The 19,857-nt window shown below is 37.5% G+C and overlaps 1 protein-coding gene across 1 annotated transcript; it reads left to right on the top strand.

Moving 5' to 3' along the window:
- The first annotated feature begins 10,872 nt into the window (after positions 1-10,872).
- Positions 10,873-16,510, top strand: LOC311622363 (double-headed protease inhibitor, submandibular gland-like). Its single transcript, XM_084883450.1, has 6 exons — positions 10,873-11,010; positions 12,558-12,571; positions 13,199-13,329; positions 14,570-14,612; positions 16,041-16,147; positions 16,345-16,510. Exons 1-6 carry the CDS (start codon positions 10,941-10,943, stop codon positions 16,397-16,399), a joined length of 420 nt encoding a protein of 139 aa, XP_084739576.1. The 5' UTR covers positions 10,873-10,940; the 3' UTR covers positions 16,400-16,510.
- Positions 16,511-19,857: the final 3,347 nt, after the last annotated feature.

Below are 19,857 nucleotides of genomic sequence, written 5' to 3'. Positions count from 1 at the left end.
GCCCTCTCTCTTTGCTTCTTGGTGAGCCTGGCTAGAGGTTCATCAATTTTGTTCATACTTTCCCCGAAACCGGTTTGGCTCAGTAGATAGAGCATCAGCCTGTGAACTCAAGTGTCCTGGGTTCGATTCTGGTCAAGGGCATGTACCTTGGTTGCGGGCACAACTCCAGTAGTGGTTGCAGGCACATCCCCAGTAGGGGGTATGCAAGAGGCAGCTGATAGATGTTTCTCTCTCATTGATGTTTCTGACTTTCTGTCCCTCTCCGTTCCTTTCTGTAAAAAATCAATAAAATATATATTTTTTTAAATGTTTAAATTTTTTGTTTGTTTGTTTATACTTTCAAAGAACCAGCTCTTGGTTTGCTTATCTTTTGTACTGTTTTTTGTTGTTGTTGTTGTTGTTATTATTTATTTATTTTTTTTGGTCGCTATGTGGTTTATTTCCACTCTGATCTTTATTATTTCCTTCCTTCTGCTTATGCTGGGCTTTTCTTGTGGTCTCTTTCTAACTTTAAGTTCTAGAGTTAGATAATTTATTGCCATTTTTTCTTGTTTCTTTGAGGTAGGCTGCAGAGCTATGAACTTCCCTCTCAAGACTATTTTTGCTGTGTCCCATAGATTTTGGATTGTTGTGTTTTCATTGTTGTTTGTTACCAGGATGCTTTATTTCTTTAACCTTTTTGGTAACCCAATCATTGTTTAATAGCATGCTACTTAGCCTCCGAGTGTTGGATTTTTTTTTCATTGTTTTTATTGTAGTTGATTTCTAATTTTATGCCATTGTGTCTGAGAAGATGCTTGATATGATTTCTGTCTTCTTGAATTTGAAGAGAATTTGCCTGTGTCCCAATATATGGTCTATCTTTGAAATGACCCATGTGCACTTGAGAAGAATGTATATTATGTGGCTTTGGGATTTATTCTGAAGATGTCAATTAATTCCTTTTAATATAGTGAGTTATTTAGGATTGCTGTTTCTTTGCTGATTTATTGTTTAGAGGATTTATCCAGTGGTGTTAGTGGGGTTATGAAACTTCCCTACTATGACTGTATTGCTATTGATTTCTCCCTTGATATCTTCCAGAAGATTTTTTATGTATTTGGGTGCTCCTATATTGGGTGCATATATGTTAACCATAGTTATATTTCCTTATGGAATTACCCCCTTCGGTATTATGAAGTAGCCTTCCTTATATCTTGTTATGCCCTTTACTTTGAGATCTAATTTTTCAGATATAAGTACTGCTACCCTAGCTTTTTTTCTTTTTTCATTTCCATTGGCCTGAAAATTGTTTCCCATCCCTTCACTATCAGCCTGTGTGAGTCCTTTGTTCTGAGGTGGCTCCCCTATAGACAGCAGATATATAAATCAGTTTGTATGCTTCCCCCAATGTTGTCATTAATAAAAAAGAAAGAAGGCATATAAATAAATTTTTAAGCATGAAAATTTCAGAAAAACAGTGAGAAAATAATGTTGCTTTTTAGGGGGGCAGCTCCAGGATGTATAGGGTATGTTTAGTGATTATATAATATCTGAAACTGTATCTCCTTTCTGTTTATTTATAATAAATCCAGAAATCTATTTTCATGACCAATACATAGTTTTTTTTTTAAATATAGTTGCTTTGATATGTCATTTTGAACATGTTATTGAGATCAAAACAACAAATGCTTTATTCTTCTTTCATTATTATTATTACTAGAGGCCTGGTGCATGAAATTTGTGCATGGGTACAGTCCCTAGGCCTGGCCTTTAATCAGGGCCATCTTTCCTGGCTTCCAGCAGCTGGCACTGCCACTCACTGCCACCCATCTCTCGTTCCCTGTTTGCCATTGTGCAATTGGAGCCTCCAGCCAGGGGGAGGGACTGAGAGGTTGGCTGTTCCCACCTGCTCAACAGCCCCGCCTCCCACCACATTGTCACCCTCTGTGTGTGGGGTGACCAGCAGGGCAAGGGCCTTGGCCTGATGCCATCTGCATCTGCTGCTAACCACCACCAGTTCCCTGTTCCTCATCAGCGATCACAACTGCCGGCCGCAGGAAGGGATTGAGAGGTTGGCCAGCAGGCTCCCATCCGGTAATCAGAACCTGAGAGCTGGGGGAAGCTCATTGAGTGTCTTCCCACTGGTGGGGTCAGTGCACATCATAGTGATTGGTTGTTTCACTATTCTGTCAATTTGCATATTACCCTTTTATTATATAGGATTATTTTTTATTATAATCATGAATATTAGGTAAGATGCACAAAGACTGTTATTCTACCCTTAAAACTTAACCAATTCTTAAAAATCATTCTAAGCACTAGGGAAAAAGTAATAGGGTGGGTGGTCTGGAGTGGGATAAAGTAAGGAGATGGAGAAAGGCCCAGGGACCCAGTTAAGGTAAGGGTAAAGTGAGGGTGCAGAAATCAAGAATCAGATTAAGGCCAGGAACGAAAGACTAGAAAATAGACAGAGGATTAAGGATTAGAGTTAAGAGTGTATTGAACACATTATTGAAGATTTTGTTTTTAATCTAGAAGTGATTTTTAGAGGTGAATATAAAATGTCAATGTCAGAATGGCCCCAACAAAATAACTGCATTAACTATCAAGTACATTTCTGGCTTGCTTCTCGAGTTATATCCTTGATGGATGGGGGATAAAAACCAGACCCATCTCAATGAAGTTTCGGAAACTAGTCCTAAAATTCTAAACCAGGGAGTAACAAATGACCCTAAGATGGGACTAAATAAAGCAAAGCTATTTTGATCACCTTTTTTTTTTTCTGGTCAGTATCACAGATTATGCATTTCTCTCTCTAATATTTCAGAATCCATTTTTAGAGTATGGGTGTTCATAGATCTACCATTGTCAAACTTATTTTCTCATGTAAGGAACTCACTTGAAATCTTCCTCCCTCTTAAAATTCTTCAGAAAGCCCTTGTCTAGGTTATGGGTGAACAAACTTTTTCTGTAGAGAGCCACACAGAAAATGTTTTAAGCTTAGTGGGACATTTAGTCTCTGTCACAACACTCAATGCCACTGTTATGTAAAGATATGAAGCCCTAGCCAATTTGACTCAGTGGATGTGGCAGGTACCTCAGTTGCAGGCTCCTCCCTGGCCCTGAATGCAAAAGGCAACAAATTGATGTGTTTGGATATTTCTCTCTCTTCCACTCTCTCTAAAAATCAATGCAAAAATATCATCAGGTGAGGATTAAAAAAAAAAAAAAGAAATGAATTTACATTATGTAAATAAATATGTACGGTGTGTTCCAATAAAACTGTATTTACAAAAATTGGTGGTGGGCCCAATTTGATCTGTGGGCTATAAACCAGTAAGAAGTAGGAATCTCTCTCTTTTCCTTCTTTCTTATATCTTAATTCTCATCTTTTTGCTCCCTTCTATACTGTTAAATACCAGCCACACTTCTCATTCTATGATAATGATAATAGGAACTAATAAATGTTAACATTTCTAAACACTTAATGTGAGCTTGAAACAGAAAAGTATTGGCAAAATTCACATTTGTACCCCAATTCAATATTCTTTCTGATCTTCTTGGTTGACTTTGACCAAGGTCAGCATCCTATGTTACACACATAGCTAATTGTAAATGACGTGACTGTGTTCTCAAATGACTCTCCCTGTGGCCTTTACCAATGAGGGGTGATATCTGTTTTCCAAATAAAAAAAAGTATAACAAGACATCTGTGTGTTTTTTTCCTGACACCATCTTGGCACATAGGTAGATCCCTTTTCCTTTGCGGTATTGAAATTAAAGTTCCATCTCAGTGATACGTGACTATAAATCATTCTTCAAGCATGAAGAGAGAACAGAGAAAAAGCTTTGTCCACTGAAGATAAGTTCCAGGTAAATAAACTATTTGTCATCCTCACTGAAATTTGTATTTGACCATAGAGGTCCTTCTGAGTTATTCTGATATTCTGCCTTCCATCAAGCCAAGCTGTTACAATACTTGTAAATATGTTTCTAGCCTGTAGGTAACTTGCATTTTAGCTTGTTTTTCTTCTTTTGGAATTTTAAACCCTTTTTCTCTTCAGTGGCCAAACAGAGTTGAATGTCTCCATCTTTTACAACTCTTTTTGTTTGTTTGTTTGTTTGTTTGTTTGTTTCATCTCCAAATGACCGCTTCAAAACACAACATTTTTTCATTTCCCAATGTAGACTCTTGGATAATTCCTACAAGGCAGCTGCACTAGAGCAAAGCAAAATGAAACAAAACTGAAATATAGGCATTGTCTTCCCCCTCTCTTTTATCCTCCATAAAGTTCTTCACCAAATCTGCTAAACTTGCTCCAAGTCATCATCACACTTTCATGATTGACTGCAACAGCTTTACAAATGATTTCCCTGCTTCAGTCTTGGCCCTTCCATTGCATTCTCCACTCTAGGCAGAGTAATGACCTGAAATCCAAATTTGATGATATTATACTTAAAACCCTTAAGTAACTTTTCTAGCTCCCAAGATGAACTCCAAACTCTTGGCATGCAAGGCATCTGTTCACCTCTTTAGCTTCAACTCTTGCATTGCCTTCTATCTCTTATACCTTGAATAATTATCTTGAACTTGTTCTTACATGCTTTCTCTTCCTAACGTATCTTCTTTATCCATCACTGATCCTTCTCTCATTTTTTTCTTCTATTTCACAAGGTCCATTTTTTCCAAACTATAAACTAATTTGTTCTCACCTCAGGCAAGGTGCAGCTGGTCTTTGGAAACTTTCCATAACCTCTTCTTTTCTCTGAATGTGAATTAGTTATTCCTTTGATATGGTCCTATTACATCCTGTCCTTACATCTATATTACCAGCTGTCACTGTTTTGTAACTGCTTATTTACAAGCCTATCTCTCTCACTGAACTATGACTCCTTTAAGCAAAGAGACAGTTGGATAGCCTTGTTTATACCCCTGGTGCCTAGTATAATACCTGGAATGAAGCAACATATTATTATAAGATTTTAAGTGAACTTAAGATAATAAAATTAAAAGGAGGCTTCCCGGGGCATGGCTCAGTGGTTGGACATCAACCTATGAACCAGGAGATCACAGTTCAATTCCCCATCGGGTTATATGCCTTGGGTCGCAGGCTTCATCCCCAGTGTGGGGCATGTGGGAGGCAGCTAATCAATGATTCTCTCTCATTATTGATATTTTTATCTCTCTCTCCCTTTCCCTTCCTCTCTAAAATCAATAAAAATATGTTTTTTAATTTTTAAATAAAATTTAGGACAGATATTCTCAGTTCTGACCTATTGACATAAAAACTACAAGAATAGAGGAGAACTATTATTTCTCAAAGAATTTAGAGAATTTTTACCTTCCTTCCCTGGTACACATTAAAAATTGCTGGCACCCTGGAGTGTGGCTCATTTACTTGAGCATTATTACTTGCACCAAAAGGTTGCTGGGTCGATTCCCAATCAGAGCACATGCCCAGGTTGCAGCTCAGTCACAGGTATATGAGGCAGCTGATAAATACAGCTCTCTCTCTCTCTCTCTCTCAAAAAAAAAAAGAAATAAAAGAAAAGAAAAAAAATCAGTAACAGTTTTTTCTAAAAATTGCTGACACCAATGGTTGAAAACAAGCTAGTTACATGAACATATAAACTTATAAAATGTACCCTGCCATCCCCAAGAAGGCTAAACTCCTGAGGTATTATATTTTTCAGAAATATGAACACAAGCTAAAGCTAAAAATGAATGCAAATGCAGCATGAGACCATAAAAATATACTGTGAACTATATTGTTATAATTAGCATTGTGCTTTCTACTAATTAATTTCAGCTGAAATATGGTATGTAGTGATAAAGACAATCTCAATCAGGAAAAGGTTGATAAAACCTTTTAGGATGATAAAATCCTAGACTGACAGAGCTAGAAGAAAATTAGAGATTATTTATACAGCATATTTAATATAGGGGAATCTTGAAGCCAGGAGAGGGCAAGTAATTTTCTGAGCTTACCCAAAATGGGTATAAATCAGAAATACAAATTTAAGTATATATATTTTTTAAGCTCATTCTCCTTACATCAGTCCCTCTGCTCTTAATGCAAATAATATTATCTATCTGATTATGGTTTTGGACAAAAGAAATTGATTTTTTATTCAGTGATCCTAAAAAATTGTTCATTATCTATAGAAATGGTCACTTCTGATTGTGGAATATTTCAATTCCAAATCTATGGAACATGTGGCAGGATAATAGTACACTTGCTGAGATTAATAGTGAAAGTGACTTCCAATACCTTGACTTACATGAAAGGAGTCCTGGGAGGAGTGATAAAATGAACAATCACCAGTTTATTATGTTCTTATCTCTGCATCTTCTTTGCTCTTCAAATGCTAAGTGAGAAAATTGCCAGAATTATTGCCAAGGTCTCTAAAAATGAATTATTGACAAGTTGTGTCCACAAAGGATATTTGCTTAAATCCAGGTCTCTGGTCACAGGACAGACATTGATGAATCAAGCAGGAAATGCCCACCCTTCCCCACCCAGAGACTGTTCCTATGCACTCAGAAGACTTGTAGGCAGTTGGATGAGTCCAGTTTTAAGTGCCCAGTAAAGGAGTTCTGCAGGAGTTGCTTAACTCCAGATTAGCACTGACCTAAAAGCACAAATTAAGATTCTAAAGAATGAAATTGTGATAGTAATTTTAATGTCAATATTTTAAACAAGAAGTAATAACAGCATCAACAATGCAAGCAGCATTTAAGAGCTATTAATTAGTCTTTCATGTATCTCCTCTGTATCACAAAACTAGCAGAAAAAAAGTGTGTAATTGACTTAAAGGATATTTGAGTTAAACTGAACAAAAGCATGAATTATAAGAAAGAATTACACTTCGTAACTTGAATACTTTTGAAAGTAAACAAAACAGAAGGGATAAAAATTTCAAGAAAAATGAAAGGGGCTGAGTTCTAATACTGACCAAGACTGCTGCTTGATCACATTCTGAAAAGGCAAAAGACTACTGAGTGTGTGACTAAAAACATGTTTCACAATGCGTTCCTCAAGCTCAGATTCAGGGGTTCTCAAGCTCAAAAGTCACCCTGTCCCAGATTAAATCAGATTATTAAATACCCATTTTAGTTATTAGCACAGAATCATAGAGCAACCTCAATTAAGGGAACCATTTATGGCTATTTTAGACCACTAGGATGCAGGATACAACTAGGATTGTCCAGATCAGAGGGCCTGCTCTCATTTTTTGATAATTTATTGACCATGTTAGATCCTCATAAACTCTAATACTGAATGGGACCAAATCTCCTCATATCCAGGCAGAGTAGAGGGGTCAGAATCAACTGTAATTTTATAATATTTAGAGACAGAAAAGGACTAGCTAATCTTGTACATCTATATTTATTGATGGAAACTCATACCTACTGTGTGGGGGACCATAGTGGGAACTGCTAGGGAATCATGGCAATACATACCCACATTTAGGTCTGGCTGCCCTAGTATCACAGCCAATCAATTTGTTTTGAAACAAAAATCTTGAGCCTATTAAGCAACTGGTAATATAAATGGGTGTGGATCCTTTAAAGTGACTTTTAACTTGGGCAATGTATTGTGATGATGCTGATTTCAGCATAATTCTATATACTGATTTTTAATCCTTAGTTATTAAGTAGGTGACAAAAGGAAAAAAAGAAAAGTGAAGTCTTGTTAGAGTTTATGGATGATTAATTTCTCTGTCATGCCTATGAGAATTTCCAGAAAGGGAAGAACATGAGAGGTAGATTTCTAGACAATTATTCTTGAACTGTGGATTTAAAAAAAAAGGAAATACCAAAATATTTTAAAACTTACATTTTTTCTGGAGAAGAAGGTACATGCAAAATAAAACCTAGTTGGTGGAAGATTAGATATGGATGTTAAAATTAGAGAGGAATTAAAACTCCTACATTATCCAGGATTGGTTACTACTGACAAAGCTTAACAGTGAAACTGGAAAGAAGCCATTAAAAATGCGAATTGGCATGAAGATTTCTGGGGGAAATGTTGACCTTGAAGCTGCTATGGATATCCAGAAGGTGATGCCCAATAGTAGTGGAGAACTGAGTCGAGGATCAACGTGGCAGATGTTCCCTCACCTTCTTTGGGAAAGTAAGTAGAGGCAGGAATCCCATATTGACACAAGGGTGGATGGTGGTGTGAGAAAGTATGGCAAACTAGAAAGAATCTTGTACCAGTTTCAAGGGATCTGATTCATTGAGTGGTCTCACTTCCTCTATTTTATTTTATTTTATTTTAATTTTATTTTATTATATTTTATTATTTTATTCTATTTTATTTTAGAGTCTAGTTTAGAAGTTCCCAACTGGATTTACATGGAACCTTGAGGTCTGTGGAGCAAATGTAGGTATTCATGAATCCTATCTTGGCTTCTATTTAAGTTACTTCCTTTAAAAATAACTATTTCATTTATGACTGGCCTCATGAGATTACCTTAGGGAGGGAAAACATGTTCCATTTCTTAACTAAACATCAACAATGAAAAGTTTGAAAACCTCAGACCCAGATGCTGTTCAGGTCCCCACCAGCTCTAACATCCTGTGAGCCATTGTTCTTATTTCTATCTACTTAGAACATGGTTAGTCTAGTGAGATGCTTCACTCTAACTTGGGAGGAAGATCATTTATCCAATTCAGAAAAGCTTCTAGAGAGCATTTCATTGTATTACACATATTTCAAACATTGGTGAAGCATTGATATATGGGTGAGGTGTAAATATTCAAATTTCACAATGGCATTAGCTAAGATTATACAACTCTACCTGAGGGAAGAGATGGTACTGGAAAATAAATAGTATGAGTGATAGAGACACTCCTTAAAAAGTTAGAAACAAATGCAGTGAGTGCTGTGAGATCATAAGATCTGAAATTAGAAGATCCAGTTTTGGTCAAGATCCTATCACTCAGTAGCTGTGTGCTTTGGGAATTTGTTTAACTCCTCTAATCTTTGAGTTTGTCCTTTGGGAATTTACTCCATTTTAACTCTATCTTCTGGAAAGCTGATGTGAGGACCATATGAGACAAATGGGATACATTTCTAAGTAATTAGAAATCATTGGGCCTGTATTATACAGACTGATTCATTTGCCTCTCAGCACAACCATATGGCTTGTTGCAGTTTAGGTTCTTACAAGGGTATTTCTTGGATCACATGATCTCACACATCTAGAGGAAATAATGAACAACATAAACAGACCCAGAGAAAGAGAAGCAGCGATCAGACCCTCAAACCTCAGAGGGGCCAAAACCGGTTTGGCTCAGTGGATAGAGCGTCAGCCTGTGGACTGAAAGGTCCTGGGTTCGATTCTGGTCAGGGGCATGTACATTGGTTGCGGGCATACCCAGTGGGGGGTGTGCAAGAGGCAGCTGGTGGATGTTTCTCTCTCATTGACGTTTCTAACTCTCTATCCCTCTCAATTCCTCTCTGTGTAAAATCAATAAAATATATTTAAAAAAAAAAAAAAAACCTCAGAGGGAAAGTAAGGGAGGATGGGGGTAAGGGGAAGAGATCAACCAAAGGACTTGTGTGCATACATATGGGCCTAGCCAGTGCCCATGGACAATGGGGGTTGGGAGGGCATATCTAGGGAGGGGTTTGGGATGGGAATGGGGGAATAAGGACAATTATGTGAAACCATAATCAATAAAATAAAAAATTAAATAAACAAACAAACAAACAAGTAAATAAAAAATTTAAAATGTGATTATGTGGATATACATATACATATACATATATATGTATGTGTATATATACATATATTCATGGGATTGTGTTAAATAGAATATCATACTTATAATCTTAAGAGGCATGAGAAAGAATGCTAAAATCAGATTATTCAATGCCAATTTTAGTTATTGAAGTAGCATATCCCTATAAAGGAAAAACATATTTTAGGAGAGAAGTTAAGGCCTAGGATTTTGTAGAACTAGCTGTCCTGACCATGAACTCTGTTACTAAGTAGAATGCATTTCTTAAATATATTTTTATTGTTTCAGAAAGGAAGGAAGAGGAAGAGAGAGTTAGAAACATCAATGATGAGAGAGAATCATTGATCGGCTGCCTCTTGCATGCCCTCTACAGGGGGTTGAGCCTGCAACCAGGGCTTGTGCCCTTGACTGGAATTGAACCCAGTACCCTTTAGTCCATAGGCTTAACTCTCTATCCACTGAGCCAAGCCAACTAGGGCTAAATAGAACACATTTAATCTTTCTGATCCATAAAATTCACCAGTTTATTTTAATAATTTAACAAACTTTCATGCAATATTGTAAAGTTCTTCATACTCTAAAAAAATCAAGGTGTTATAATGCTATCTATTCCTGTTGCTACTATTGTACATTTTAAAGAAATGTTGCTTTAAACTTTCTATTTCAACTTTCCAGTTTAATCTTTTAAGTGGTTTATTTAAGTATAATTAAGTTTTATTAGTTTCAGGCGTACAACATAGTGATTTGACATTTTTATACCTTACAATGTGGTCACCGCACTAATTCCAGTAGTTATTCATCACCTACCAAACTTATACTCTTTACATGTCACTTTAATTTTTATTTCTCCTTTCTACACCTATGATATTTGTTCTCAAATATAGTCATGCCATTGTATTTGCTGAGAAATCAAAAGATTATTATGTAAAACACCTTTGGTAGATGAGTTTCAGGGCGTAACTGTTCCAACTGTCTATAAATCAGGATAATAAGGAAGCTTTCCTTGACAAATTAAAAAAATACCCTAGCTTGGGTAAACAGTTAATCATCATTGAAAAGGTCAATTTTTAATGAAGGTGGGACCCTGCATTGCATATGTGCACTATATATACACACGAGTGTGTTAGGCAGGTTGTTTTTTCTGTCTCTCTCTCTTTACCTGTTGCCTCCAAACAGCATTTCCCTAGCACCTTCATTCACCACCATGATGAAGACCATCACTGCTTTTGCCGTTCTTGCTCTAGCAGCCACTACATGGGCTGTCTCTCCACCTGGTGAGTTACGAATCCTTTTAAATGTTTGTGCAATATATTCAGCCCTTAGTAATAGTAGAATGGTGGAGTTAGAAGAAAATTTAGAAAGTATCTCTTTGGATTGGTCTGATTAACAAAGTGGGAGAAGGGTTGGATCTTCAGGAAAAGGAAGAAAGATGGAGAAGATTAAAATGATTGTAGGATCTTCACCCAGTTCCAGATCAGGATCCCTCAGGATTCTGACTTGCCCATTCAGAAACCACTCGTGAAATTTTGAGACCATAATCCAGCCTTGCCCTGGGTATGCCCACAAGAACTCATAGCCTTTCTTCCAAAGACCAGAGATTTCCCCATGGTTTCCCCCCCAGAGATTACATGCATCTCTGTCTCCACCATGACTTTGGCCCTGAGCAAAGAAGTGACCTCTCTTAGGTCTGGCCTGTGCAAGGGATATTGGGAAATGGTGTCTGAGAAAGAAAGGAGCATTTATCTGAGGTATCACTTAACTGTGCAGGTACTCAGACATTTAAAGCAGTTGCCAGCAAAAGGCTACTTTGAGCTGGTAGGATCATGGCAGGCAATTACATCTGACCTTATATTGGTATATTTATGACTGCAGGAGAAATTATGCCACACAAATAGTTACAGTTGCAATTCACACAGCAATTTATTCTCCTTTTATCATTGCAGTGGGCACAAAGCTTATCAGCACACAGTACACTGTTACTCACAAATTTCCTGGTGCCATGGGTACAGGCTTACAGGGAGCTCCCAAAGAGTGGCAGCAGTGGCGCCTTCTCTGGCTGGCTGGTCAGGTCAGGAAGGAAGTTTCAGTTTCAGGGCAGTGTTCCCTTCAGAGATCCCTGCGTACAACACGGATCCATCTGAGACCCCACTGTTCCTCTGTCTTCTGGAATGGAGTGAAGCAAGTGAGGAAGGGGCCTGCACCCAAACTCAAACTCAAGGCAATCAGCGATGATAAACTTCCAGTGATCAGAGCCACCTGTGTACCACAGGGATCAAAGCGATCAGTAACCACCAGGTGTCCAGGGATCAAGCCATGATCAACTTGAATGGTGTTTGGGGGCCCTTTAAATAGCCTGAAGTACCCAGGGCAGTTCAGAGGGGAACAGGGGGATTCTGGTAAACAAAATACATAACAAGATCTCAAGTGTAACATAGTTCCAATGGGCATATCAGTGGACAAACTTGTGAACACTCTGGGGACGGGGAGGAGTATCCATTGTCAGACATGGTCATCATGGCAAGTCACTCTAAGTCAGTAACTGAAGTTCAAATCCTTGTCAATAGAATACACACGCTTCAGGGCAGTGGGGAATGTGTCCTTAATAATATCACACTAAGTTTCAGGAAAGTTAACCCAAACATTTTAAAACCTTTTTAACGTTATTTTTGGCATTTTAAAATATTTCTATATTTTACTACAACAAGTGGTTTTAGTTTACTGTGAACAATGAATCCAGTTTTGCATTTCTAACCATGGAATTTGCTTTCTCCAATTCCTTCTCTCCAATTACATCGCCTTCCCCTCTCTCTTGGTGATCAAGCAATTGGGACAGCGGTGAGTACAGCCTTCGCCACCGTGTGGTCTTTGCGCAAACGAAATCAGAGCTAATGTGTAAATGAGCTAGGGAGGTAGCTAAACTGGCTCACAGTAAAGCTAAAATAATTCCTCAGCGGGTAATACTATTCCTACTCCTCTCTTCCTGGTGGTGTTTCTTTCTTAAAAGGTTGCAAAAGGAGTCTCCTTGCAAAAGGGGAGTGACAGATAAAGTAAATTTTACTTTTTGGTAGCATTTTAAACTTTTTTGATTATTTTTTCACATTAATTATGCCTTTGGACTTGCATTATAACTCTAAAAGGAGAGATTAATGCTTCCTTCTTAAAAAGCCAATTATTTGTGGGGGGTTTTTATTCTTCTATGTTGCCCTGACTAGAGATTGAGCCTGCAACTTTTTTTTATCAGGATGATGCTCTAATCAACTGAGCTACCTGGCCAGGGCTTACACAGCCAATTCTATTTTACTTAAGGAATGTCCTAGGTCTGATCAGTTTTTGTAGTGCAGCCCTAGTCCAATAGAATATCTTCTGGACACTCTTTCCACTCTCTACTTTCCATTTCGATACGAGAATGACTAGAGAATTGAAGAAAGAGAATGCAGGACATTATTTTTCTTCTGATTACAGGTGGATTGCTCCAAATACGAGAGCCAGAGCAAAGGTAGAAGGGTGTTTCCATGCACAAGGGAGCTTAAACCAATATGTGGCATCGATCAGAGAGTTTACTCCAATGAATGCATGTATTGTATGTTAAAAAAGTAAGTATGGTATTCAATTTGGAGCTCAGCCTCAGCCCCTTTAAAGATCACAAAACCCACATTGGCAGGAATCTGCTTGGTTGCTAAACACAGGGTTTGACAAATCCTACGTTTTGTCCATTCTCTTTGGGCATTGCTTTGTTAAAATTTTAAAAAATTAGCCATATCTTTAAGGAACTCAGAAGATAGCTATCTCTATGTAGGCTGTTACCCATGGACACGATTATACACCAGAGGAAATTCATGTTACTTCTCATGGTTGCCTGGAAAAGTCTGGGGAAGAGAGTGAAAGTACAAATGAGCAGTGGGAACCAGTTGGAATTCCCACTGCCACAAGTTCAATATTAACTCCTCACTGGAAACAACATCTAAGCTTCTAGGGGAAGGGTTATTACCAGCCTTTCCAGCAATTTTAATTCACTAATTTATGATTAGTTGTTAAAATAACGGGCTTTGAAATCAGACATATGGATTAGAAAGCAAATTGCATTTAGTTAATCTGTAACACTAGGTAAACACCAATCCACTAAACACTTCAATATTCTCTTCTGTAAGATATAAATTATAATAGTGTTTAGAATTTACTGTGATAAAAACATGTCAGTCATTAGCTAAGCAGCAGACATGGAGTGAATACACATAGAAATGAGCTCTACTTTCTTTCATGATTTTCTTCCTTATTTTCTCTCATTTTCTAACCCTTCTGAAATGTACAGTCAAGTGTAATAGCAATTGTTATTCAGTATATAATATTTAGGATATGCAAACTCATACACTACTACAACAATAGGAGTTTAAAGACTGGGAGATTTTATGGATTATATTATCTCATATCTCATATCCTCTTTAAAGAAGTCAGGAATCTAACTCGGAAAGGAGAAATAACTGTAACAAAATTACCCACACTAGTGTCAGAAATGGATTTGAGCATTTTTTATTAACTGCAAAAATGTTTTCACACTATACTATTCCTTTGATTTTTATCTGAATATTCATGAACTATTTTTTAATAGTCCTTTTAGTGCTGATCTTATTTTATTATGTTTTTATTTGATGGATGTTTTATTACCGAACAAAGATATTAATGGTCAATGTTAGTCAACTGGAGTAGAATATTAACCAGAACCCCTAATTTTAGGTCCCAGTCAGACAACACAGAATGACATATGACTGTATTTTATTCTGTAGATTATGAAATATCAAGTAACTGCTTTACCCATTAGATAAAATTTTCTTTCAGAGAAGAAGGAATTCCACTCAGAAAACTTCATGATGGGAGATGTGTAAGTATATTCAGAAATTTTATTTATTCTTAATATAAAAAGTTACACTAATTCCTCATTTTCATATGGGAAAAACTATTTTAAGATATGTCATTTAGAAATTATCTATACCATGTATGGTCATAGGTAAGACCTTTGGTCAGCCTAAACAGATGTCCTGAAATATAGTTAAAATATTTACCCAGAAAAGGATTTCGGAAACTTTACTCATAACCCTTAATTCGGACAGGCTGGTATATATGTGCTTCTTTTCTTTTCTTTTTTATATATTTTTATTGATTTCAGAAAGGAAGGGAGAGGGAGAGAGAGATAAAAACATCAATGATGAGATTGAACCTGCAACCTGGGCATGTGTCCTGACTGGGAATCGAACTGTGACCTCCAGGTTTATGGGTCAACACTCAACCACTGAGCTATGCTGGTTGGGCCACATGCTTATTTTCTAACCCTGCAACTTGTTAGCAGGTTAAGAGAAGGAGTTCATGGGAATTAGGGATTCAAGATTATTCTCATAACAGTAAAGAAAGTTATTTTGTAAAAGCCAAAAAAATTCAAAAGAAATATAGAGATAATTTAGCGGATTAAATTATATGACTGGGATGTCAATAATTAGAATAAGATAGGAGAACTGTTAACATGTATAAGACAGTTCAATTTAAAAAAGGGTACCTAGCCCAATTCCATGGGTGGGAGAGAGAAATGACATCATGAAACTTATAAAAGTCAGTGACCTGACTTGAAAGGAGAAACAGGAGCTGGGTTGAGGGGTAAAGTGGGTAAGATCATGTAAGAGGAAAAGCACCATAAACAAAGTCACAGGGACTTTCAGGAGTAGGAGACACTCAGGGAATTGAGTCCTTAAATGGCCTACAGAGCAGATAAGAATGGAGAGATAAGCACAGGTTCTGAGGGGACTTTCTGTTGATGGGAAAGTCAGTTAATTATTTGAAGAACAAGGTCTAATTTCATTTGTAAAAAAAAAAGAAGAAGAAGAAAGAAAGAAAAATCACTACATCAATGTAGAGGAGGACTGATATCCCCAATAAAGCATGGAGGCTGGGAATACATTAACAGATCATTGCAAATGTGTAGGCAGGACCTATTGAGGGCCAAGTTAAAGTTAATGACAGTCTGGTAAGGAGAGGTCTAGTTTGGAAATGAAGTACAAGATAGAATCTATAGGATGTATTTGTCACTCAAATGTAGAGGAGTGAGAGGGAAGCCTTGAATCAGAACTGAGCTATCCCTTGCTGTGATGATTGTCCCACCAGTGTTAGGTCAGGTTATATAAACTTTGGGGAATGTTGTTTTGCATATGGAATTCTGAACTAAATAATCCTTCAAGGTCTTTCAAAAGTTAATTTTCTATGGTTTAATAATCTGAAATTGTTCTTTCTTTTCTTTCTTTTTTTTTTTGGACATGGACAGGTTGAATGCACTGGTTACTCTGATGCATGCACCCTGGAAAATGTACCTCACTGTGGAAGTGATGGAAAATCATATGGCAACAAATGTTTGTTTTGCAACGGTGTTGCGTAAGTGCTGAATTCAATATATTATTTGCAGAAGCAGCCTAGCACGTTGAATATTTTTTAGTTCACCCTGCTTAAGCTTAGTGGCTAATTGCTCATCTTTCATGCTGTGTACTCATTTGACTGGATTGATCTAAAAATATGAAACTTTAAATTTAAGATTTCCAAAACCTTTCTTATAAAAAATGATTTCTTTTTAGGATGAGCCGTGGTGAACTTTATTTGAGAAAATTTGGATCATGCGGGTCTCCCTGATGCTCAAGCTCAGCAAGTTTCCCTTAGCAGATTCCACACAGAGACCCTTTTCCTGGGATGCTGTGGGGGCAAATATATGAATTTAATTCTTCAATAAAAGAATCTCAGCAGAAAACTGTCTGGCTTGTCTCCATGTATGTGATTCTTGCCTTGAGGAGAGTACCTGTGGTTGTTTTCCTGAACTATAAATCACATGAAAATATTTCTTCTATTCCTACTAAAACTGGGAATGAGAGAGGTTATAGACTTGCTTGTGAATAAGGAATATGCTCATGGCATCTCATTTTAAAACAACTCAGAAGTAAATGTGTCAAAGGGTGGATCTGACCATAGTCTTATATCATCTTTTGCTACACCAGTGAAAAGTGGAAAATTCAGGTTTGGAGAAAGATAGAGTGAGAACACACAATACCATAAACTAATCAGAACAGACTAGGAGTAACATATATACTTTAGGCACCACCATTTAAAGGGAACTGAGTCATGTATGGGCATCTGCAAAATATCAAGAAAATGTCACCGTACATTTCTAAGTGAAAAAAGCAGAAAACAATATATACTACAAAAATGTGATTGAATATGACAACAGGAACATGTACATGTGCTCATGAGTGTGGTATTGCCTTCCCTATAGCAGCCTTTCCAATCCCAGAGAATTATGCATATAGGTTCCAGAGCTTGATCAAGAAACACATTGAACTAGAATGATATCATTCAATATATACTTAATAGTTATTTTGGGGTTTTAAGATTTCACATCTAACATATTTTCAATGTTAACATTTACTCCTTGATATAAGAACAACTGTTCTTTACAAAAAGGAATATAGAGGCAGAAAGTTCAGGTAATAGGAAGAAACTCAGGTATGATAATATCTCTTCCCTGTTGCACAACTGCAAAGATACTGGACTGATAGAGGAATAAAGCTGGACCCACTGCCAAGGACATCCATCACCTCATCCATCGCTGCAACCCTCTCTGTTCCTCAGGTGCTTTCATGTTTGTTTTGCCTTCTGGCGGAAGGTACTCATTAGCATTGTGGAACATGATATGCTCTTTCTACTGTGTTATTTCATACTGTTTCCTCATGCTGTTGCCTCTTTGGCTCTTTGGAATACCTGCCAAAGGCTATTCAGCCTACCCCCAAGTCTTCCAGACAGCTTCATGCTTTCTTCACCAATGCCCCCTGCTGAGGTTTGATGTTGATGGCTCTGAATGTTGGACCTCCCAAGGTCTGCTCAGCCTAGCACACGATGCCTCAGTGCCTTCCTTCCACACAGCTACTCTATCCCCTCCTGAGGCCCTAACAGGTACTCCTTAAATGAGTTACCAGCCATAAAAGCTGGTCACATCTTCCTTCCTTTTCTTTCTAAGGTGGGTCAACTAGGCCATATGCTGTAAGACAAGTGAGCATCTGGCATTGTGCGTTCGTACAGTTGGATCTTCCACTGTTTCTGCTCCGTTCCTGCAGGAATCCAGGGAAGGCCTGAGGAAGAGATGGGGAGTACTTAAAAAGACAGTGTACCAGATGGTATCAGAAACAGGCACCTCCAACCATTCTGGGCTGTGGAGTATTGAGGAGACCTTTCATGTCTCACCACAGCATAGCAGCAAAGAGTTTATGTGCATTTTCCTATTGACATATGCTTTAGAGTAGAAAAAAAAAAGGCCTAAAGGGCATAGGGAGGACCAGACACTTTTGCAGGGTTAGAAAGATGGGGACAGTTCAATATGGCCCTTGATCAAGCTCTGGTACCTATATGCACCACCCTCTAGGGTTGGAAAGGCTGCTACTATAGAAAGGCAGCCCCCTGGAGGATTTGCTCACTGATTTGTCCCTTTCTGTGTCTGGATAAAAATAGCTTTGGGGCCCCCATGAGATGGCAGGTAATGGTTTTTATCCCTGTGGACTCTCCAAGAATGCTTCAAGATACTCTAGCATTCCCAGTCAGAAGATTTTTAGCATAACCAATGATGCCTGAAATATTAGTAATCTTTATCTTAATCCAGGTATAGTCTCTGTTTCCTGAATAAGTACAGACACGCTTCCTCTGTTGAGACATTTTTGACTAGAAGCCTCTAGTGGCCTCATCATTTTCTCTGTAGCTTCTTAAGAAAAAACAATTGGATGAGTCTTGAGATAAGAAGATGACTTTTCACGACACTTGAAAATACCTCCATACTAAAATAATACAATTATGTTCAAATATTTATTGCTGACTAACTTCTGTCTTCTGAGTAGTCACATATCTGTCACTGAGGTCTATACTTTTGTTTATGACTAGCCAAGGTTTAATCTTTCCTGGGCATTTGTTCTTGGGAAAAAGTAGATTTAGGCATTCCAGGTGCCATATGCAGAATTTACAATGGGCAGACTACAGATGGGTATTCAATTCGAAGCTGGCATTCTAATTATTTCTATTTTGGTGATTGCAGTAGAGGACAATATCCTGAGACATCTGAGAGCATCATTTTAAGAACACACCAGGAGGAAAAATGGCCAAATCTTTCCCAGTACTCTTTTCATTATTGTTCTTTATGCTGATCCAACATTGTAAGTAATTTGGCTGGTTCTGGCAGGAATGTAAAGTGGATTTGTGGGCTCTAACATTCACTGTGATCTGAAATAGAATGCTTTGAAATTCTTATTTAATTTATTTATGTCATTTTACTGTATTTGTATATCTGTAGATCATATGCAAATACTGACATTTCTTTAAGGGACTTGAGTATCTGTGGATTTTGGTGTCAGCAGGGGGTCCTGGAGTCAATTGCATACTGAAACCAAGGGAAAATGGTAGTCATGTCTTCCTCTAATGCCTTCTAAAGTCTAGGCTAAATTACATCTTAGTATGATTTGTAAGACTCAGCTGCTAGAGGCACTTTTGAAAGCCCAGCTGCAACCACAATCTTCGTCCACAAGATGGTAGTAAAGAACAGTTGTTTAAACCAATAAATTTGGCCAGACTTCCTCAAATACCAACAATGTAATTTTGAGCAAGTTGCTAATGTTCTATGAATTGTGGATTTCTCATCACTTAAAATGGCAATGATATTTTACATGATTCTGAGAAGTCAAGCTCCAAAAAAGTTTAAATAAGGAAAACCAGGTGAGTAACTGGACAAATGGGGCAAAATCTTGAGTAAAAACAAGAGGGCCCTTCTTCATTGTCTACTTATGAATCCCCATTTCTGAAACCAAAAGGGGAAAGATTTTGAGAGAAAAAGAGATTTTAGCACTTTATGATGTTATATTCTTTTCTTCTCAGGAAGGTGGAATCTCCTAATATACTCCAAGTTGAGCTCTTATTCAGGTCTCACATTAGATGAGAAAGTTGGGAAATGGAATTTACAGTCCAGAAATAGACCCACACCACATGGTCATTTGATTTATGCCAAATAGTACTGTAAAGAAATTATTGAAGGATGTTCTCTCTATTAAATGTTGCTGAGACTA

The sequence above is a fragment of the Pipistrellus hanaki genome (assembly GCF_964339955.1).
Source record: "Pipistrellus hanaki genome assembly, chromosome: 5".
Classification (NCBI taxonomy): domain Eukaryota; kingdom Metazoa; phylum Chordata; class Mammalia; order Chiroptera; family Vespertilionidae; genus Pipistrellus; species Pipistrellus hanaki.
The sequence above is the reverse complement of the archived record's forward strand: the minus strand, read 5'-3'. Positions and strand labels throughout refer to the sequence as shown.

Bases quoted from the DNA above. Each gene is read 5' to 3' on its own strand.
- LOC311622363 (XM_084883450.1), top strand. From the start codon at position 10,941: ATGATGAAGACCATCACTGCTTTTGCCGTTCTTGCTCTAGCAGCCACT. The intron at 13,330-14,569 runs GTAAGTATGGTA...ATTTTCTTTCAG, and splicing joins ATGTATTGTATGTTAAAAAA to AGAAGAAGGAATTCCACTCA. The intron at 16,148-16,344 runs GTAAGTGCTGAA...ATTTCTTTTTAG, and splicing joins TTGTTTTGCAACGGTGTTGC to GATGAGCCGTGGTGAACTTT.